At 37.0% G+C, this 19038-nt stretch overlaps 1 protein-coding gene across 3 annotated transcripts in view; it reads left to right on the top strand.

Moving 5' to 3' along the window:
* LOC131686130 (protein O-mannosyl-transferase TMTC2-like) overlaps positions 1-19038 on the top strand; it is an 876983-nt gene that overhangs the window by 385857 nt on the left and 472088 nt on the right. For all 3 annotated transcript variants that reach the window (XR_009304937.1, XM_058970300.1, XM_058970299.1), the window contains exon 4: positions 9380-9932. Coding sequence is in view for 2 of the 3 variants with exons in the window: in XM_058970300.1 (XP_058826283.1) it covers positions 9380-9932 (553 nt within the window). In the remaining variant the exon portion in view is untranslated. The remainder of the gene's footprint in view (positions 1-9379; positions 9933-19038) is intronic.

Here is a 19038-nt window from a genome sequence, read left to right as displayed (position 1 = left end):
TGTATACAACCTTCGATTAATATTTTTTCTCAATAACTAGTTGTTCGGAAATCAGCCGCAATAAGACTTAAATCTGATTAGTATCGATGGTCAAGGGTCAATACGTACTGAAAATTCGCTGCGTCTGTTTTTATGAATCTAATTTCGAGTTCCGTTATTTCTGACAAGCCCGTGCACCAGGTTAACCATCCTTTGTATTTCCCTTCAATGTTCGATATTATCATTCGTATACGTGTGTTTCACAAACAATCCGATTTGGAAAATATGAAACACTTTCTTTATAACATTTATAACATCTCGAGCTATCATAACTCTGTCTGTACAACGTGTTACACGGTAGTTTACAACCCAATAAATACATCGTAGAAAAGGAATAACGAACTTTCGCAATAAATAGTTACGCAGATAAGATTAGTTTTCCTAGGCAATACTACCACAGTCGGCGGCTTCAAATTGCTTTTGTTTAGAAAACAGGATACTCTCGGTAGCCGGCCACTGTGCAATGTCAAAAACTTCAAGTGAATTGCGCAGGAGTACAAAATTGCCCAAATCAGATAAAATATCACATCGGAGATTAATTTGATATTTGTCATAATATAAAGGGACATTCGACATTAAAAAAATGCAATGACCTAGTGTACACACCAAAAAGTAATGAAATTTAAAGGACATGTGAATCAACACGAATGTAAACTTACGAAACTTGAATCAAAAATTTGATTGAAAATTAAATTAAAATCAATGCACTCAATTGGTGCATCAAAAAGCATGCGATTTTACATTTTCATTCGTGTGATATTACATGTCATTAATTTTACAGCAATATTGGATACATTAAAGTGCACTGGTTTTCCGTTTAATAAAACTTTTGAACGAACGTGTAAAATTACAATAAAATTCGTTGAAGAAAGCACGACAAGTCGTGTGTATTTATGATGGATCTTCATTTTACATTTATATTCATTCTTCAAATATGCGCATGAAATTTTTTTTCTGTGTAGATGTATTTCGAATCCATACAAGCAATTATCGATTACTGTTTTTTTGATTATTTTAGTTGATTAATCGATTATTTGGGTTAATCGAGTATAAAATGCATTACTAAACACAGTACTTAGCAACCGACATCTATGGTCATCTGTCGGATGTCCCCAAGTTGGTATGCTGTCACCACTTTTTTATTTATTTATTTATTTTATTTTTCATCTGACCTACATGGTCTACATGAAATATAGAATGAGGAAAAGCCCATTTGGAGTCCATCAAACAACCTCCAAATGCGCGTAAAAACCTCATTATCTTTTCACATATACATATTAAACAATATTACACATTACATTACATAACATTACATTACATTACAATGTGTTACTAATAATACATCTAACAAATCAAAATCACTATCTAAATCACATCTTATGCACTAAGTTAGCCGTTTAAGCCTATTTTTAAAAACGTCACTTGATACAGAGAAGTCAAAACATTCATAAACATTATTAAATACGCTACACATCGCCCTTATGGGTTCATTCTGTCCATAATCAGTACTTTGATAGTCAAGTCTTAAAAAATTCCACGATCTTATACTTCTAGCGGGCACATTTACATTAATCTGAGAAAATATATTTGGGGCATCTATTTCACCAGTTAGAACTTTCCCTACAAACACGGCTCTGGATATATTTCGCCTTTTTGAAAGAGGGTCCATGTCGAGCAGACGACAGCGTTCAATGTAATGTGGCAACTCTATCGGGTTGCGCCATGGCAGGGTTTTAAGGGCATATCGGAGAAACCTAGCTTGTATAGATTCAATTCTGGTAATCCAGACATTTGTGTACGGGCACCAAATGATAGCTGAAGCTTCCAGGATGGAGCGTACAAGCGAGAAGTACAGTGCTCTCAGACAGTATGGGTCAGTAAACTCTTTGGCTATTCTAATGATAAAACCAAGGTTCCGATTGGCTTTCGCAATGATGTGGGAATAGTGATCTCCAAACGTCAATTTAGAATCCAGCTGTACACCAAGGTTCCTGACAACTGACACTCTATCCAGTAGTTTCCCTGAGATAGTATAACACCACAAAATTGGATTTTTTCTGCGCGTGAAAGAAATTACTGAGCATCTGGATACACTGATAGTCAACCGATTTCGAGTGCACCAGTTACAAAATTCATCTAGTTGTCGCTGTAGTTCAATGCAGTCCAATTCAGATCGTACAATAAGAAACAGTTTAAGGTCATCTGCATAAATAAGTTTGCATCCTGGTGGAAGGACATTACAAACGTCATTGAAGAACAAGGAGAACAGCAAGGGTCCAAGATTACTACCCTGGGGCACACCTGATAAATTTATAAAGTTATGTGACTCAACATTTCCTAGTTTGACAGATAAGGTAAGGTTGGTGAAGTTGAGTGAGGCACCCAATCTTTCTATCTTCGCCAGTAGGAGCGAGTGATCAACACGATCGAATGCTGCTTTGAGATCTGTATAAATAGTATCCACTTGTGCTCCGCATTCAAAACTTTTAATACAGTATGAAGTGAATTGTGCTAAATTCGTGGATGTTGATCTACCTGGGAATAACCCGTGTTGATCTGTTGATATATATGTTTTGGCTTCCCGGAACAATACAATGCTTACTAGAATTTCAAATAACTTGGACCCCGCACAGAGAGAGGTTATGCCCCGATAATTTGCTATGTCCTGCTTATCACCTTTTTTAAAAACAGGAAACATAACCGATTTTTTCCAACAAAGAGGAAACGTCCCTTGCGACAAAGATAGATTAAAAATCAGCTTTAGGGGAGCGGAAAGGGCACTCGCACATCTTTTTAAAATAATGGCAGGAATCCCATCAGGACCAGCCGAAGTCGAAGATTTCAATTTATCAGTAGCAGCAACAATGTCTTCCTCCGTAAAATGGATGTTACCTAGGTCCATCACACCCCTGGGAACATCTCGTAGTCCGATTTCGACCTGTTCTGGAGTAGTCCGAACTGTTTCAAATGCACTCGAAAAATGTTTTGCAAACAGGTTACAGATACCGCGAGTCGTGCTAGAAGTTTCATTTGCCAGAGTCATACTAGAAGGAAGTCCACTCTCTTTACGCTTCTCATTTACAAAAGACCAGAAACGTTTGGGATTTCGCTCAGGGTCAGATTGCGTTTGTAATACATGCCGAGAGTATAGGAAGCGGTTATAAGCTTTGTAATTGTTGCTAGCATATATGAATTCCCGCTTTGTATTGGGATTTCGTCGGTTGGTGTAGTGCCGAAGCGCGGCTGCCCTCAGTCGTTTAAGTTCTCGGAGACGTCGATTGGACCAAAGTGGTTTTGGTTTAGGACGCGGGGCTGGGACATATATTTCAAACAGTTGGGTCAGGATCGATGAGAACTCTTCTACTGCGTCATTTACATCGGTTGCGTTATTGAGCAAAGTCACCCAGTCAATCGTTTGCAGTGAGTTGTTGAGTCCAGGAAAATCGGTTTTTGAAAAGTTATACTTCAAATCGTCAAGAATCTCGTCAAAAATAACCTGTCCAGGACAGGTCTGCTCAACTAAGAGGGGAGGGTGATGCGAATCTATTTCAACGATTGGCTCATCTGCACGATAGACATGGCAGTTCTTGTATGCATCTTCATTCACAAACATAAGATCTAACGTGCGATTTAGTCTGTTCGTGATGGTACACATTTGCAGCATGTTGAGTAATGACATCCCGTCTAGTAAAGCAACGCTAGATCTCGAAAGGGATGAGTCGGAATGGTCGGCGTAAGCATAACCGAAAGAAGTCGTTCTCCATACAAGACCAAGCTGATTGTAATCTCCAAATAACAAATGAGAAGCTTGGGGTTCTAGCGAATTAGCAATGTCAAGTGCGTATTGAATATTGTTCTGAATAACGTTTATGTTATCTGCGGAGTCCGGAGGGAGGTATACGACGCCCACGCATGTGTTAATACCATGGCTATTAAGGTTTACCCAGAGTTGTTCTACGCCGTTATTGTTAAAACTTTTTTGTTTAGACGCTAACCGATTAGAAACAGCTATAAGTACACCCCCGCCCCTTTTTTTTACCAGAAACGACTGGGTCACGATCGTTACGATAGACCGTATATCTAGGTCCAAACAGCTGCAGGGAATTGATTTCGTCGTTCAGCCATGTTTCTGTCAGAATAATGACGTCGTGCTCTGCGTCGGTTACAGCTACGAACAGCTCATCGATCTTTGTGCGTAGTCCTCTCACGTTTTGGTAGTATATTCTGAGCTGGGAACGGGAATTCATTTGAAGGGAGGCAATATCTGTATGTCTAGCTTCGGAGGAACATATATATTCCTGGCATTTACCTGGAGAAACAGTCGTGGTGTATTCATAATTTGAGTCACGGATAGCTAGGTGGAAGTCAGCTGCGGAGTCGGAAGTATGTTGTCCAACGGTAGACTGGAACCGAAAATTACTTTGAGGGGGTGCAGTATCTTGATGAACTTTTACGAAACCTTGGCGCTGTTGGCTTGTTGAGGAAACTTGATGAGCTTAGGTTTCCGACATAGGTTTTCGCCGATGATTTTCATGTATTGTTCACCGGTATTTGCATTAACACACTTTTCGATTTAATGCAGCAAGCCTTATGCGTTATCGCGCAATGGCGTCTCTTTATGTTGGACTGTCAGTCAATGTAAATAAAACATGAATAGTTCTTTTCACGCAACAAAGAATCACAACTGCAGGTCGCCCGTTACAGTTCTTTCACTCTGAAATTGCCGTCGCAGATTATATTAAGTATGTTGAGGTAGTTCTAGATTAAAAACTCAATTGGTCTGCTCACATCGATTTCAGAATCGAGAGAGCTTATGTGGCTTGCGCTATCTGCCTTTCATAGGTACCCGGTCATTCCAAAATTACTGACAATGACTAACTTCGTTGGCTCAGAACCAGTTTTACTGTTATTGTATAGTTGGATAAAGCACAAGATTGACTCTTGAGCTGCATCAGAATATGTCAACCATTGCAACATGCACTTAAAAAGAAACTTTTTGGCCTGATGTGATTCTGAGAATGTCAAAGAATTTGTTGTATTGTTGTAGAATTTGATATTTGTTCGACTGTTTGATATTCAAATAATTTGGTTTGGCATACAGTCCTCTGGTACAGAATTTGTACAATAGTCAGATCAACTCAATTATTACATGGCTACTATTCAGCGTGCTGAGTATTATTCGTGTGATCTTTGTGAATGCGATGTCGGAACTTAATGTCATTTGATTTTTAGCTGCCCTGCAGGGATGCAATTGCGCATCCGAATTTTTGGTTCTCTATACATAGACGAACCAATGTACAGGGAGCTAAAACGCAAGGATATGCTATTGTTCCGTTTAGAAATTTTGCCCCATTATTTATCATATCAATTCCCTAAGTAATTTTTTCTCGATTTTCGAATTTTTCGTTAAAAATCCTGCTTTAGTTTAAAAAATTTGGTTCACATGTTATTCTAAAATATTAATAATAATAATTTTGCAAAACATCCCCGTAGTTGAATGGACAATAATGTGTAGAAAAGCTGTGCGAAATTTTAAAACAATTAGTCCAGGAGATATTGAGTTATAGTTTACAACGCATATTTTCTATTCAATATTTAGGAAAATATTGTTCTGCTTAAGAAAAAATTTAGTAAAGATAAATATTATTCAAATGTTGCATTATTTTTTTTTTTTTATCCCTTTATGGGCAGCTAGGGCCGAGGGTGGTGGCTAGCGGGTTTCATACATCCTTGACCTGACGGACAAAGCTATGGTGCCTTGAACACAGGCAACGCAGATCCAAGGCCATCATTGAAATGATAAGTTCTGCGTTTGAGATATACTTCCCCCGGTTGCCAGACGAATACCTGTAATTATTACTTGTTGCTTTGTATGTATGAATCTAATGTTCAGTCCTGGGTGGTGTATGCGTGGAAGGTGTGGTTTTTAGCGTTCGAGTCCAGGAGTGCATATCTGTCTGGGTTAGCGGGGGCGTTTACTAATTGTGTAATAGTGTGATCGCCAAAGGCTCGAGCATTTGAATGCTAGCGTGTCTCTAACTTTGCGTGCATAGATTCGATTTTAGATTCGTGTGGCCATTCGCATATTCACGTGTATTCTTGAAGGATCGCGCGCGGACCGTGAATATGATAATTAATTTTTAGTGTATGGTAGAGGAACGTGTTGTCTGGCGAATATGAGCATCATTCTTGATTGGTCCAACTGAAGGCATGAGTCGAGAGTAGAGAATTCCGAACGTAGCCGGTCTATGATCGCGCGAGTGGTGGGTTAATGCTTGCGACCGCGGTTGTAAAGTTATAGGTGCTGAAAAGTTAACTTAAGTAAGGGAATATTTAAATGTTGGCGAAATTGCGAGCGTAGGTGTGTGTGGATGATTGAAATTGTAATGTAAGTTCGCGTTTTGACCAGGTTTGTGCTATCGCGAAAGATAGGGGCGTTTGTGCGTTTTGGATGTGAGTGTATATGAGAGAATATGCAATTGATTGTGTTAGTGAGTATGAGTATGAACCTAACTTAAGATATAGTAATAAAAGGAAAAATAGCATGCCGAATGTTTCTTTTTTAGGTCACTAACCGTGCATTGCAGAATGCCCAAAAACTCTGAACTAGGCCTCGTCGAGTCCAGTCTGTCCGTCTCGTCCTGTCGTGTCTGGGGTTTCCAGGTTACATGAATTCACCAGATGAGACTAGCTTATTTCAGTTTACTTGTGCACTGGTTTCGTGGAATCGGGGCGATCATCGAAATGATAGATCCTACGAGTGAATGCACTTGGCCTAGTCACCTGTCAAGCATTTGTGTATTTGTTTGTGTTGAGATATATGTGGAGCCTGTAAATAATATTTTAATACGAATATTATTGTATTTGTTAAAATAAGAAACGTGTACTACTTGCAGTTTGTTGATCGTTTCTACTTATCTGATTCCATCGAGTATGAGAATACATCTCCATTGTTCTAAAACCTGGCGACGTCTGATGGCAGAGAAGAATCATTGTTGGCAACAATGTTGCTCTTCTTGGATGTATGAGCTCGAAAAGGTCATCTCAAGAATATAACGCATGAGACCGAAAATGAATAGAAATAAAATAAAAAGAAGAGTTAGTATTGTTATTGAGTATTAATAATGTGCCGATTTTTTTCGAGCGTTGTCTTACTGGAGCTGTAGAGCTAATTGATTCAATTAAGGCATGGACCTAGACTTCTGGAATCGAGGATAGAGACTTCAGGACGTGAACGACTCATGAATGCGCGAGAGCGGGGGACTGTAGGTTCGCGCTTAAGACTGCATTTGAGTGATTACAAGTGCTGAGACGTTCATATTATCACCGAGATGTTATAATATCTGGAAGAGCGCGAGTATAGGTTGCGTGGATGGTCGCGAAGGGCTCAAGCATTTTTATATTTGTTTGTCGCGTGTATGTGACTTTGTGTGTATACATTCGATTTTTATGTAGTTTAGTGAATATGAGCTTTATATTTTTGATTGGTCCACCTGACGGCATTGGACTTATGCTACTAGGGCCTAGAATAGGGGATTCCGGACGAAACCGATGCATGATCGCGCGAACACGGGCATTTGGAGGTTCACTCTCGAGACCGGGATTGTTAATTTAAAAGTGCTCAACCATTCACTTAGTCACCGGGGTGTTATACTTTTTACGAGATCGTGAGTGTGGTCGTGCGTGGATGATCGCGAAGGACTCGAGCGTTTGTATGTGGACGTTTTTGTCGCGTGTGCTAGTATGTAACTTCGCGTGGACACATTATTTTTGTAAGCGTGTGGCCATTCGCATGTTCGCGTATTCTTCAATGACCGCGCGTGGACGTCTTATCTAGTTTTTATTTCTATTGGTCCAACTAAAGGCATGAATTTGGGCTGCTAGGATCAAGGGCTGAGACTTCCGGACGTGACCGATTCATGATTACGCGAGCTTAGGTTCTTACGTTCCAACGTTCACCTAATCAATCGGGATGTTTGAATATTGGCGAGAACGCGGGCGTTCGTATTTGTGACCAGATTTGTGTTATCGTGTAGGCCACGTTTGTACGTTTGGAATGAGAGATTAATAGTGTATATGAGAAAATAAGAAATTTGCTTGCAGAGAGAATTGGGCCCTAAACCCACATTGTATATTATTTGACCATGGCAGTGGATAATAAAGGTCGCCAAGTTAAGTACTAAAATTGATCACAATGTAGCTTAACTAAAAAGAAAATATTCGTATCCCAAGTTTCTGTGATATAATCACTGTAATACTGCTTTGGTGGAAAAGCCCCCGGACCACATCAAGGTACAGTATCATGCCGAGGGAAATATTATTCAAATGTTGCATTATTAAATGGAAATTGTCTGAATAGACTAACACATTCGTGAACGCTAAAAATTTTGTTTTTAACCGTTATGTTTTTACTGAAAATACCTTACATTCCTTTAATACAAAAATCAATGGCAATTTGGATTTGATTGTTTTGTAATCCACTCGTTAGTAACTGACACCAACTAGCTACCAGTTGCACGATATATCCAAATTAGCACGGAATTGGCACCGGTTAGACACTAAATCCAATCAGTTCACACAACATGCGTAAACGTCTAAAGCCTAGCCAATACGGAGTAATGATGTTAGTTTGGATATGTCGTCTAACTGGCAGCAAGCTAGTATCAGTTACAGACGAATGAAACACCTAACATTCAAATCTAACTTCTCTAAGTATAGTTTTGTGCCCTTATGCGCAATTTAGTGCATCCAATTTTTTTCCTCGAGGCAAACTTAAAAGTTGCAATGAAATTTCTTTTGTTTTGCTATCTTTTATTGTATATTTTTCTCCATGGAACCGAAAATATTTTTTTTTGTTTTTATAACAGCATTAATGTAATTTTTAAAGTTCATAGTAGTTGTTTGATAGAACAGCTGCTATGAACTTTAAAAAATACATTAATGCCTTTAAATGAAAGCGAAACACCTATTTACCAAAGTTGTAAAATGCGTGCTAATTTTATCAAATAGACTTAACGCACCCAGTGTATCATTCTTGGAATCAGTGAATGTACGAACAATCATCTGGCAACAAACCGCACTCATTTACAACAATCAACTTGATTCTCGTGACACAGTACCAACCGTATGAAGGCTTCCGACGACGCTGACCCATAAACATTCGAATAAGTCCGACTATATGTATTGCGATGCCCGATCCGGTGAACGTGCTCACATGTATGCATGAGTATTTGTGCGTGTGTGTGTCTTCGTGTGAATAAATTAAGTGATTTTAATTTACTAATTTGATTCAATGTTATTAAAGCCTGCCTCGTTTTCCTTCCTCTCTCTCATTTCACAGACGAGCAATCCTGGGCAATCCGGACGTCCTGAGCTCCGGCAGCTGGTACCAAATGCTGCACAACGACTTCTGGGGCACACCGCTGACCGATTCCGGCTCGCACGGTTCCTACCGGCCGCTGTGTGTGGCCAGCTTCAAAATCAACTACCTGCTGGACGGCTTCAAACCACTCGGGTATCATCTGTTCAATGTGCTGCTGCACTGCGTGGCCACGGTTCTGGTCGTTAAGCTGGCCCGGCACATACTACCGTCGCGGTACGGTGCGGCCGTCGCCGGGTTGCTATTCGCGGCGCATCCAATCCACACGGAAGCCGTGGCCGGAGTGGTCGGACGGGCGGATCTGACTGCCTGTGTGTTCTACCTGCTTGCGCTGCTCGCCTACATCCGGCACATCCACTGGCGTCAGTGTACCGACTTACGTCACTGGCTGGCGCTCGGGCTCACAATACTACTGGCAGTCGCCGCTGTCCTATGCAAAGAAACTGCTGTGACAGCTTTAGTGGTTTGTGCAATTTATGATATCATAAAAGGATACGCTGGTTCCAGAGATAAGGTACGTTTCGCTATACCTATACAGACACACAAAGCGGGGGACCGTCAGCCCGAAGAGCAACAACACCGAGCATAACACATTTAATTTTAAATATATACTTTATTTATATTTTCCACCTTCCTGCCATATACAGACGGTTAGAGGACCAGTAGGGAGTGAGGAGGAAGGGCTGCAGCACGTCTTGGTCTTAGCCAGGACCACGTTGCAGTTGCATCGAATTGTTCTCTCTCCGCTTTTACACTATTTCAATTTCTCATCCCATCAGGGACAGACAGACCGAAGTTTTGCATCTCGCGTTCAGTTGCAGCTTCAACAGAGCCAAATGGCGGCCACTGCACTCTGTGGGTGGGAAGCTTTTGTAATATTTATTCAGCAGTGGTACGGCTTTGAATGTGTACATCAGAACCGACAATGGAGCACTGGGTATTTCGATCCTAGGTACATATGTACATGTTAATGTCCGAAAATAGACGTGATTCTATTGATGGGGAAAATTTACGGTTGAGGCAATAATCCATTAACGAGCAACGTTGTTGTAGGGGACAGTATGTACTTTTATTTAATAGTTTGAAATGGCAATGGTTTCCCATTTAACATAATCCGATATAATCAATTTGTTGATGTATATACTGGTTTATTAGTTGATTTTTGGTTGTCAAAATCTTTGTTCGTTATTCTTGCAAATCTCACTGTATTTTTGTATTCGAACCAGTTTGAATCAGTTCTTAATAATCATTAATTTAGTTTTTTCTATATATTGTAACTTAATTTATGAAATTTTCATGCGAGCGATGGGCTGAGTAATCAAAATGAATTTTCAACCGCGCAGAGTGAAAAAAATATCCAAAACGTGACTTCACTCAGTAGCTTGATAAAAGGCTAAGTACGGTTACCCAAAATGTGTATTTCTTGTGTTAAAATGTTTGGGGAATGGATTGTATGTATTTGAAATGAACGTAACGTACGCTATCATGCTCGTTTTTCCGATGCTAATTTCATTACTGGTTGTCTAACTTAGAAAAAAAAAACAACTTAATCCACCTAGCAGTTAGATGAGACATTTCTAACACATATCATTTTGGATAATTTATTAGTTTACAGAACTCATGAGAAAAAGGCACCCAAACGTTTCTAGTCCTGCACGTAGAAAACCTCGAATCTGAATAGAATCAGTTATAGAAAATCAATAAAACGAACAAAATAAAAAAGCAAAAAATTATAAAATATTTTCAAATTCATAAAATGAATAGAGTGATTACATTAACCAAATTCATTCTCAACCACTAAAGGCATCAGTCACAATACCAGTGTGCTCTCTGCTGCTACCCGCCAGCACAAGCAGTTGCTTTTTTCTTGTGTGCTTTGTCTGAAGAACAAAGGGAACCGTTACTATTATTCTATCAAGATGACTGAGTCTCAACAACAAAATGTGATTCTTCGGGCTAACACGGTGGCCGTTGACTTCCGGTCTTTCCGCATTAGACCGAGTATTGGTGATGTGGAACATTTGCTGAAGGAGAAAATGCAGCTTCGGTTTTCAGACGTCAGTTTCATCCAGTTGGAGCACGTCAGACACGCGATGCTGATAACGTTCAACAAATTCGCCCAGGCAAAAAGATTCATTTCGCAAAACAACTTGAAACACGTTCTGGATTGTGACACCGCAAAAATCAAGATCCCTGTGTATATGGATAACGGAAACGTGGAAGTTAAATTACATGATTTGGCACCACGTACTTGCAAAGTGGCCATTAACACTCGGAATACCAAGGGGGTAAAAAAAATGGGAACGCTTACTTTGACCGGTCATATCTCAGCCGTTACATAATCGATTTTAAATCTGTCTTCACCAATAGAAAGGTATGTCTTTTGTGAACACGTCGAATTAAAAAAATAGAAGAATAGAGTTGTCTACAGTAAGTTACAGTAAAAAGAGAATAACAAAGTCAGTGAGAAAAAAAATGGGAACGCTTCTTTGACTTGCCATATCTTAGCTGTTTGCTCACCAATTTTAATTCTTTCTTCACCATTGGATAGGTAAATCTTTTATAAAAACAGTGAACAAAGAATGATGGAAAACAAATTTGTATATCTGAAGTAATTGTAAAAAAAGTAATTGAGAGTCAGTGCAGACGAAATGAGTTTTTCTGTTCAAACAATCGTATCACGACCATTTGTCAGCCAATTTCAATTTTCCTTACACCAATGCAATCCTTAGAGCTTCTAGACTTGTAATATATGCAATAAATAGTAGATTTTCAAAAATTACTATACTTTTTCGAGTTTTTAGGAAATAAGATTTTTACAATGTACGTGGCATACGGCATTGAAATTCTTTGCGACTTGTTAGTTTTACGGTTTGAAAATTACCTGTTTACTCAATAGTTCTACATAATAGACATGGGTATTATTATATCAAAATGTTTGCACAAACGTGGAGAAACACAATATTGTATGTAAGTTACTTAATAATAGAGTGTGTTAGGACGATTCAGTAAATACGAAGAAGTTAAGAATTTTAAAATATTGGTCATATAACTTCAAATTTGAAGCGATGACCTATACATTTTAATAGACCAATCGATTGTAATTGATGGCGGATACAATTTCTGAAAAAAGACATTTTTATATTTTCTCAAAAAATAGCCAAAAGTACGTAGAAGTACAGAAATTTCATTTAGTTGGCAAATAACGTCGAATTCAAAGCGATGGCTTATACCTTTTTATATACCAATCGATTTTAATTGATTTTGGTTACAATTTCTGGAAGAAAAATTTTTATATTTTCTCAAAAAATAGACAAAAGTACGTAGAACTACAGTAATTTCATTTAGTTGACAAATAACTTCAAGTATTCAAAGCTATCACCTATGCAATTTATACACCAATCGTTTGTAATTGATTTTGGCTACAATTTCTGAAAGAACATATTTTTATATTTTCTCAAAAAAATAGCCAAAAATACGTACAAGTACAGAAATTTCATTTAGTGGGTAAATAACGTCGAATTCTAAGGGATGATTTATACTTTTTTATACACCAATCGATTGTAATTGATGGCGGCTACAATTTTTGAAAGAACTCATTTTTATATTTTCTCAAAATACGTAGAAGTACAGAAATTTCGTCTGATTGGCACATAACTGCGAATTTCCGTACTTCTACGTATTTTTGGCTAATTTTTGAGAAAATATAAACAATTGTTCTTTCAGAAATTGTAGCCGCCATCAATTACAATAGATTGGTGTATAAATAGTGTAGGTCATCCCTTTTAATTTGCAGTTATTTGCCAATCAAACGAAATTTCTGTACTTCTACGTATTTTTGTCGTTTTTTTTAAAGAAGATATAAAAAGTTTATCTTGCAACAATTGTATCCGGAATCAATTACAATCGATTGGTGTATAAAAAAGTATAAATCGTCCCTTAGACTTCGACGTTATTTACCCACTAAATGAAATTTCTGTGCTTATACGTATTTTTGGCTATTTTTTTTAGAAAATATAAAAATATGTTCTTTCAGAAATTGTAGCCAAAATCAATTACAATCGATTGGTGTATAAATTGCATAGGTAATAGCTTTGAATACTTAAAGTTATTTGTCAACTAAATGAAATTACTGTAGTTCTACGTACTTTTGTCTATTTTTGAGAAAATATAAAAATCGTTCTTCCAGAAATTGCAACCAAAATCAATTATAATCGATTGGTATATAAAAAGGTATAGGCCATCACTTTGAATTCGACGTTATTTGCCAACTAAATGAAATTTCTGTACTTCTACGTACTTTTGGCTATTTTTTGAGAAAATATAAAAATGTGTTTTTTCAGAAATTGTAGCCGCCATCAATTACAATCGACTGGTGTATTAAAATGTATAGATCATCGCTTCAAATTTGAAGTTATATGACCAATATTTTAAAATTCTGAACTTCTTCGTATTTACTGAATCGTCCTAACACACTCTATTATTTAGTAGCTTACATACAATATTGTGTTTCTCCACGTTTGTGCAAACATTTTGATATAATAATATTCATGTATATTATCTAGAACTATTGAGTAAACAGGTAATTTTCAAACCGTAAAACTAACAAGTCGCAAAGAATTTCAATGCCGTATGCCACGTACATTGTAAAAATCTTATCTCCTAAAAACTCGAAAAAGTATAGCAATTTTTAAAAATCTACTATTTATTGCATATATTACAAGTCTAGAAGCTCTAAGGATTGCATTGGTGTAAGGAAAATTGAAATTGGCTGACAAATGGTCGTGATACGATTGTTTGAACAGAAAAACTCATTTCGTCTGTACTGACTCTCAATTACTGTTTTTACAATTACTTCAGATATATAAATTTGTTTTCCATTATTCTTTGTTCACTGTTTTTATAAAAGATTTACCTATCCAATGGTGAAGAAAGAATTAAAATTGGTGAGCAAACAGCTAAGATATGGCAAGTCAAAGAAGCGTTCCCATTTTTTTTCTCACTGACTTTGTTATACTCTTTTTCCTGTAACTTACGGTAGACAACTCTATTCTTCTATTTTTTTTATTTGACGTATTCACAAAAGACATATCTTTCTATTGGTGAAGACAGATTTGAAATCGATTATGTAACGGCTGAGATATGACCGGTCAAAGTAAGCGTTCCCATTTTTTAGACCCCCTTGGTAGTCCGCGTAACTTTTTACCCCCTTGGTATTCCGAGTGTTAAAAGATTCATGTCGTATTTCGGAGAAGTGGAATCAATCACGGAGGATACGTGGAGGAACTACTTTCCAGGTATTTCAAATGGTATTTTTGTGGTGAGAATTCGGGTAGACCAACCCATTCCCTCCTACCTTACCCTGGAGTACACAACAGAAGGGGGTGATACAATTATACAGCGAACTCTATGTACATATCAAGGACAAACTAACACGTGCCAGTTCTGTGAACAAACGGCACATTACGGACAACCCTGTCCAGAAACCGCTAAAAAAAGATCAACAACAGAAAGAAATGCCAACAGTCAGTCTTTAATATCATTCCCTGAGCCACAAACGGTTGCCAAATTTGTGGTTGCTGTTCAAGCAATAATGACAACTGCGAAAGCCGCGTCAAGTAACACAAACTTAACAGCTAATACCATCAATGAGGGAGCTACTAGCAATGACGGAGGGTTCACGCTCGTGACCCGAAAGGGAAAGAAGTTAGGAACAACACCTGATCGCGAACATCAAGACAGTAACCCCAATGATGACCCGGACATGTGCGAAGACGACAGAGATACAAATGACCCCCATGATATAGTTGACATGGATGCACGAAAACGGATCTCCGCGCGCAATGGCAAGTCGCGCGTACGGGATCGATCTTAGCATTAATTGTTTATTATTTTTATTGTTTACATAATGTAAATATAAAAAAGACCCACGGCTCCGTGAAGCTAACGCCTTGAGCCGTGGCAAATACACGAATTAAAAAAAAATCAACCAAATTAATTAAATAAATAAATCCAATTAGATTAGCTCATTAAATAAAAAATTAAGCGATATTTAAAAATAGTAATGAAATTATTAGAATGAATTAAATTGACTCAAACTAAAAATTGAACAAAATAAATAAGTGGAATGACTGATCATGAAATCAATAAAATTAACCCATTATGTCCTAGCGTATGAAATTTCATACGCAAAAACAACACATTTCTGGATCATACTTGTTATACAATAAAGCCGTTTTCAAACTTCTGGTCTTCTGTGAATGTTAACTAATACCCTATAGTTTATAATGTGTATGCTCAATAATCATTTTTTATTAAATTCCATTGTGTTTTCGAATGTCAAAGTTGGATAAAATTAGAACCAAAATGTGAACAATACATATTATTAATTTTCTCTTCTAAATCGCTAATTCTTGTTTCGGATTGTGAACGAATGGCCATAAGAGATGTGAAAGATGTGGCTCAGTGCGAAAAAATGGAAGAAATTGGTGAAACAATTGCAAACATTCTGCTGGTAGTCCAACGTATGAAATTTCATACGCTAGGCTGAACCGATATCTTTTTTCCCAAGGCAAAATTATTTCCTCTTTAGGATTAGGAGGAGGTTTACAACTTTCTCGCTGATTTTAAAGTTGAATCAGTACATTCAAGGCTAACAAATGCTTAATACGTAGCAAATCATACCTGGTTCTACCCGGAATATTTTTTATGTAAATTCTCGTAAGAAAATGTTCTTTTTCTTAAAATAATTACTAAGTTTGAGGGAAAGATGGTTTGATGCAACGAACCAATCATGAGACGAAACGGCACGAGAGACGAGAGTAGTGTTAAAATCATTCAAAAAAGCTGCTAAATGAATGATCTCGCAAGATTGAAGATATTATTCGATTTTATGCTGAGTATAAAGATTTTAGCCGAATTTTCTCTGTAATGATTTTTTGATATCCTATCAGCCCAGCGTATGAAATTTCATACGTTAGTTTTTTTCGCAACGAAACGGTCCAAAGTGGTTATTTTATTTTTCCCATACTTAATTCGGCATAATATGAGAGCTCACGAAGTATTTTATAAATTACCAAAAGTTTTAACATAGCTGGGTTATAATGGGTTAAAGAATTGAACAACCTAAATTAAATTAATCAAATGAATCAAACGAATCAAATGAATCAAATGCATCAAATCAATCAATTGAATCAAATAAATCAAACGAATCAAATGAATCAAATCAATCAATTGAATCAAATGAATCAAACGAATCAAATGAATCAAATGAATCAAATGAATCAAATGAATCAAATGAATCAAATGAATCAAATGAATCAAATGAATCAAATGAATCAAATGAATCAAATGAATCAAATGAATCAAATGAATCAAATGAATCAAATTTTATTCTGGAGCTTCCCCTGCCTGAAGCAAAAATATATAATATTGGGGAAGGGGGTTGTTTTTCGGCGAACCAATTTGAAATCAAAATTGTTTTGACCACGGAAAAACGATTTTTGAGCTATAGTGTCTTCAGCAAAGTTTGTCTATAAAATATTCCTCATCTTATTAAAGTATTGGTTTGGTGATTAATGCCCCTAAAGCTGAGAAGCTAATTTTTATTTGGTCATTTATGAAAATAATAAAAAACTGTATTCAGCAAAGTTATAGGGAATATAATAAGAAACAACTCTGTCGAAGAGGCTATGTATCTATCTTTTGATTTTAATACACATTTGTGAATTTTTCTATGATACACCCCTGAAAATCACTTTTTTCTAATTAACTTTTCAGGGTGAATTTTCTAATTTTTCTAATATTATATTATGAAATTTTTGAATGGCCTTGTAAAATGGTTTTATAGTCGTCTTTGAATGTATGTTTTTGCATGCAAGAGACAGCATGCGACAAACGGTTATCCCTGGATTTGATAGCGTTTGTTTTATAGATTCGAATGAATATGGCTTTGTCTGCGGAAATTTGCGGATTGAAGTGTTATTTCATACCAAAATGTTACTTTTTTGACACTAAAACTTTCGATAACTCCACAGATATAAGAGATAGAAATAAACTTTCATAACAAAAATTGTGTATTTTCTTATGCCGAATAAAATCTTAGAACATTCTAAAAAATCACCCTGGAAAGTTATTTAGAAAAAAATGATTTTCAGGAGTGTATCATAGAAAACATAGTCTCTTCGACAAAGTTGTTTCTTATTATATTCCCTTTAACTTTGCTGAATACAGTTTTTTATTATTTTCATAAACGACCAAACAAAAATTAGCTTCTCAGCTTTAGGAGGATTAATCACCAAACTAATACTTTAATAAGATGGGGAATATTTTATAGACGAATTTTTCTGAAGACACTATAGCTCGAAAATCGTTTTTTGTGGTCAAAACAATTTCGATAACGTTTTTGCCTATTTAGAAACACTGTACACTTCCTAGTTTGTCTTGGTATATCTACTAGATGAAAGTGATTGGGATTAAAGAAGGGTGTGTGGATGAGTTGGTGGCTTGATGAGGGGTTTGGGAGGGGGAGGGGGAGGGTGGTATTTGATGGAAGGAGACTTTGTGGGGGAGAATTAGGGAAGGGTGGTGAAATGTGGGGGAGGGCAATCCCCCACCGCATATCCGCTACGTTCCAGTTAAAATACAGAAATCCTATATAAGTCAAAAAAATGGCTGGGATAGATTGACGATGTTCAGAGTGATTGCATAATCTTTCTATAGGAGAAAGGCAAAAAGGTAAAAAATGTGTCAAAGTCCAAAAAATCAATTTTTTTTAATTTTTTTTTCAAGATTGCATGAAATTTCGACGTTTCATGCATTTTAAAGATATAGGTGGCCAATGTGGTCAAGGCGACGTTGGTTAGCCATTATTAATCTAGACTAACAAATCAAAGTAATTTTGCGCCTATTTTTACATGTATTGCATCATTTTGACATCATAACCACCAGTTTATATGGGAATTTGCTGTGTGGCCGCACTCTTCAACCCGTAACTCCGGAACCGAAAGTCCAATCAATGAAAAAAATCAATAGCAGCTGATGGGAAGGTTGTACCTTTCACAAATTTCGTGCAAATCGGTCCAGCCAGCTATGAGAAACAGAGGTGATATTTTTTCCACTTACACACATAGATGCACACACACAGACATTTACCGATCTCGACGAACTGAGTCCTGTCCAATGCATAAACTCTCATTGCAATCCTCGCTAATTTCACCTGTACTGAATTATCCAACGCCTCTCTACTAATTGCGACTGCCATTGAAACATCAATTGAAGTGTACTCAGTATAGAGCAACAATGGACGACGATAAGTTAGAAGACACATTACACTTGCATCCCCTATCGAGAGTGGGGTCTTTGGAAGACTTCTTTTCCGGATCTAATTCGTGGATATTTTTGGATTTGGAACCGCTATTCTCCATAATAGTTCATACCAATACAATAAACATGTATTTTCGATAATATCATCACTTTTCACATTACATATTTGAGATGTTTCATTCAAAATTCGATAGAGATACGAAGAGTTTAAATAACGTACGTGTAAAATTTTCATCTTCAACCATTCATATTACCCAGTTAGATTAAATATTCTTCTGAGCAAGCCATGATTTTAT

The sequence above is a fragment of the Topomyia yanbarensis genome, chromosome 2 (assembly GCF_030247195.1).
Source record: "Topomyia yanbarensis strain Yona2022 chromosome 2, ASM3024719v1, whole genome shotgun sequence".
Lineage (NCBI taxonomy): Eukaryota > Metazoa > Arthropoda > Insecta > Diptera > Culicidae > Topomyia > Topomyia yanbarensis.
Note: the sequence above shows the minus strand (reverse complement) of the source record. Positions and strands in the feature narration are given on the sequence as shown.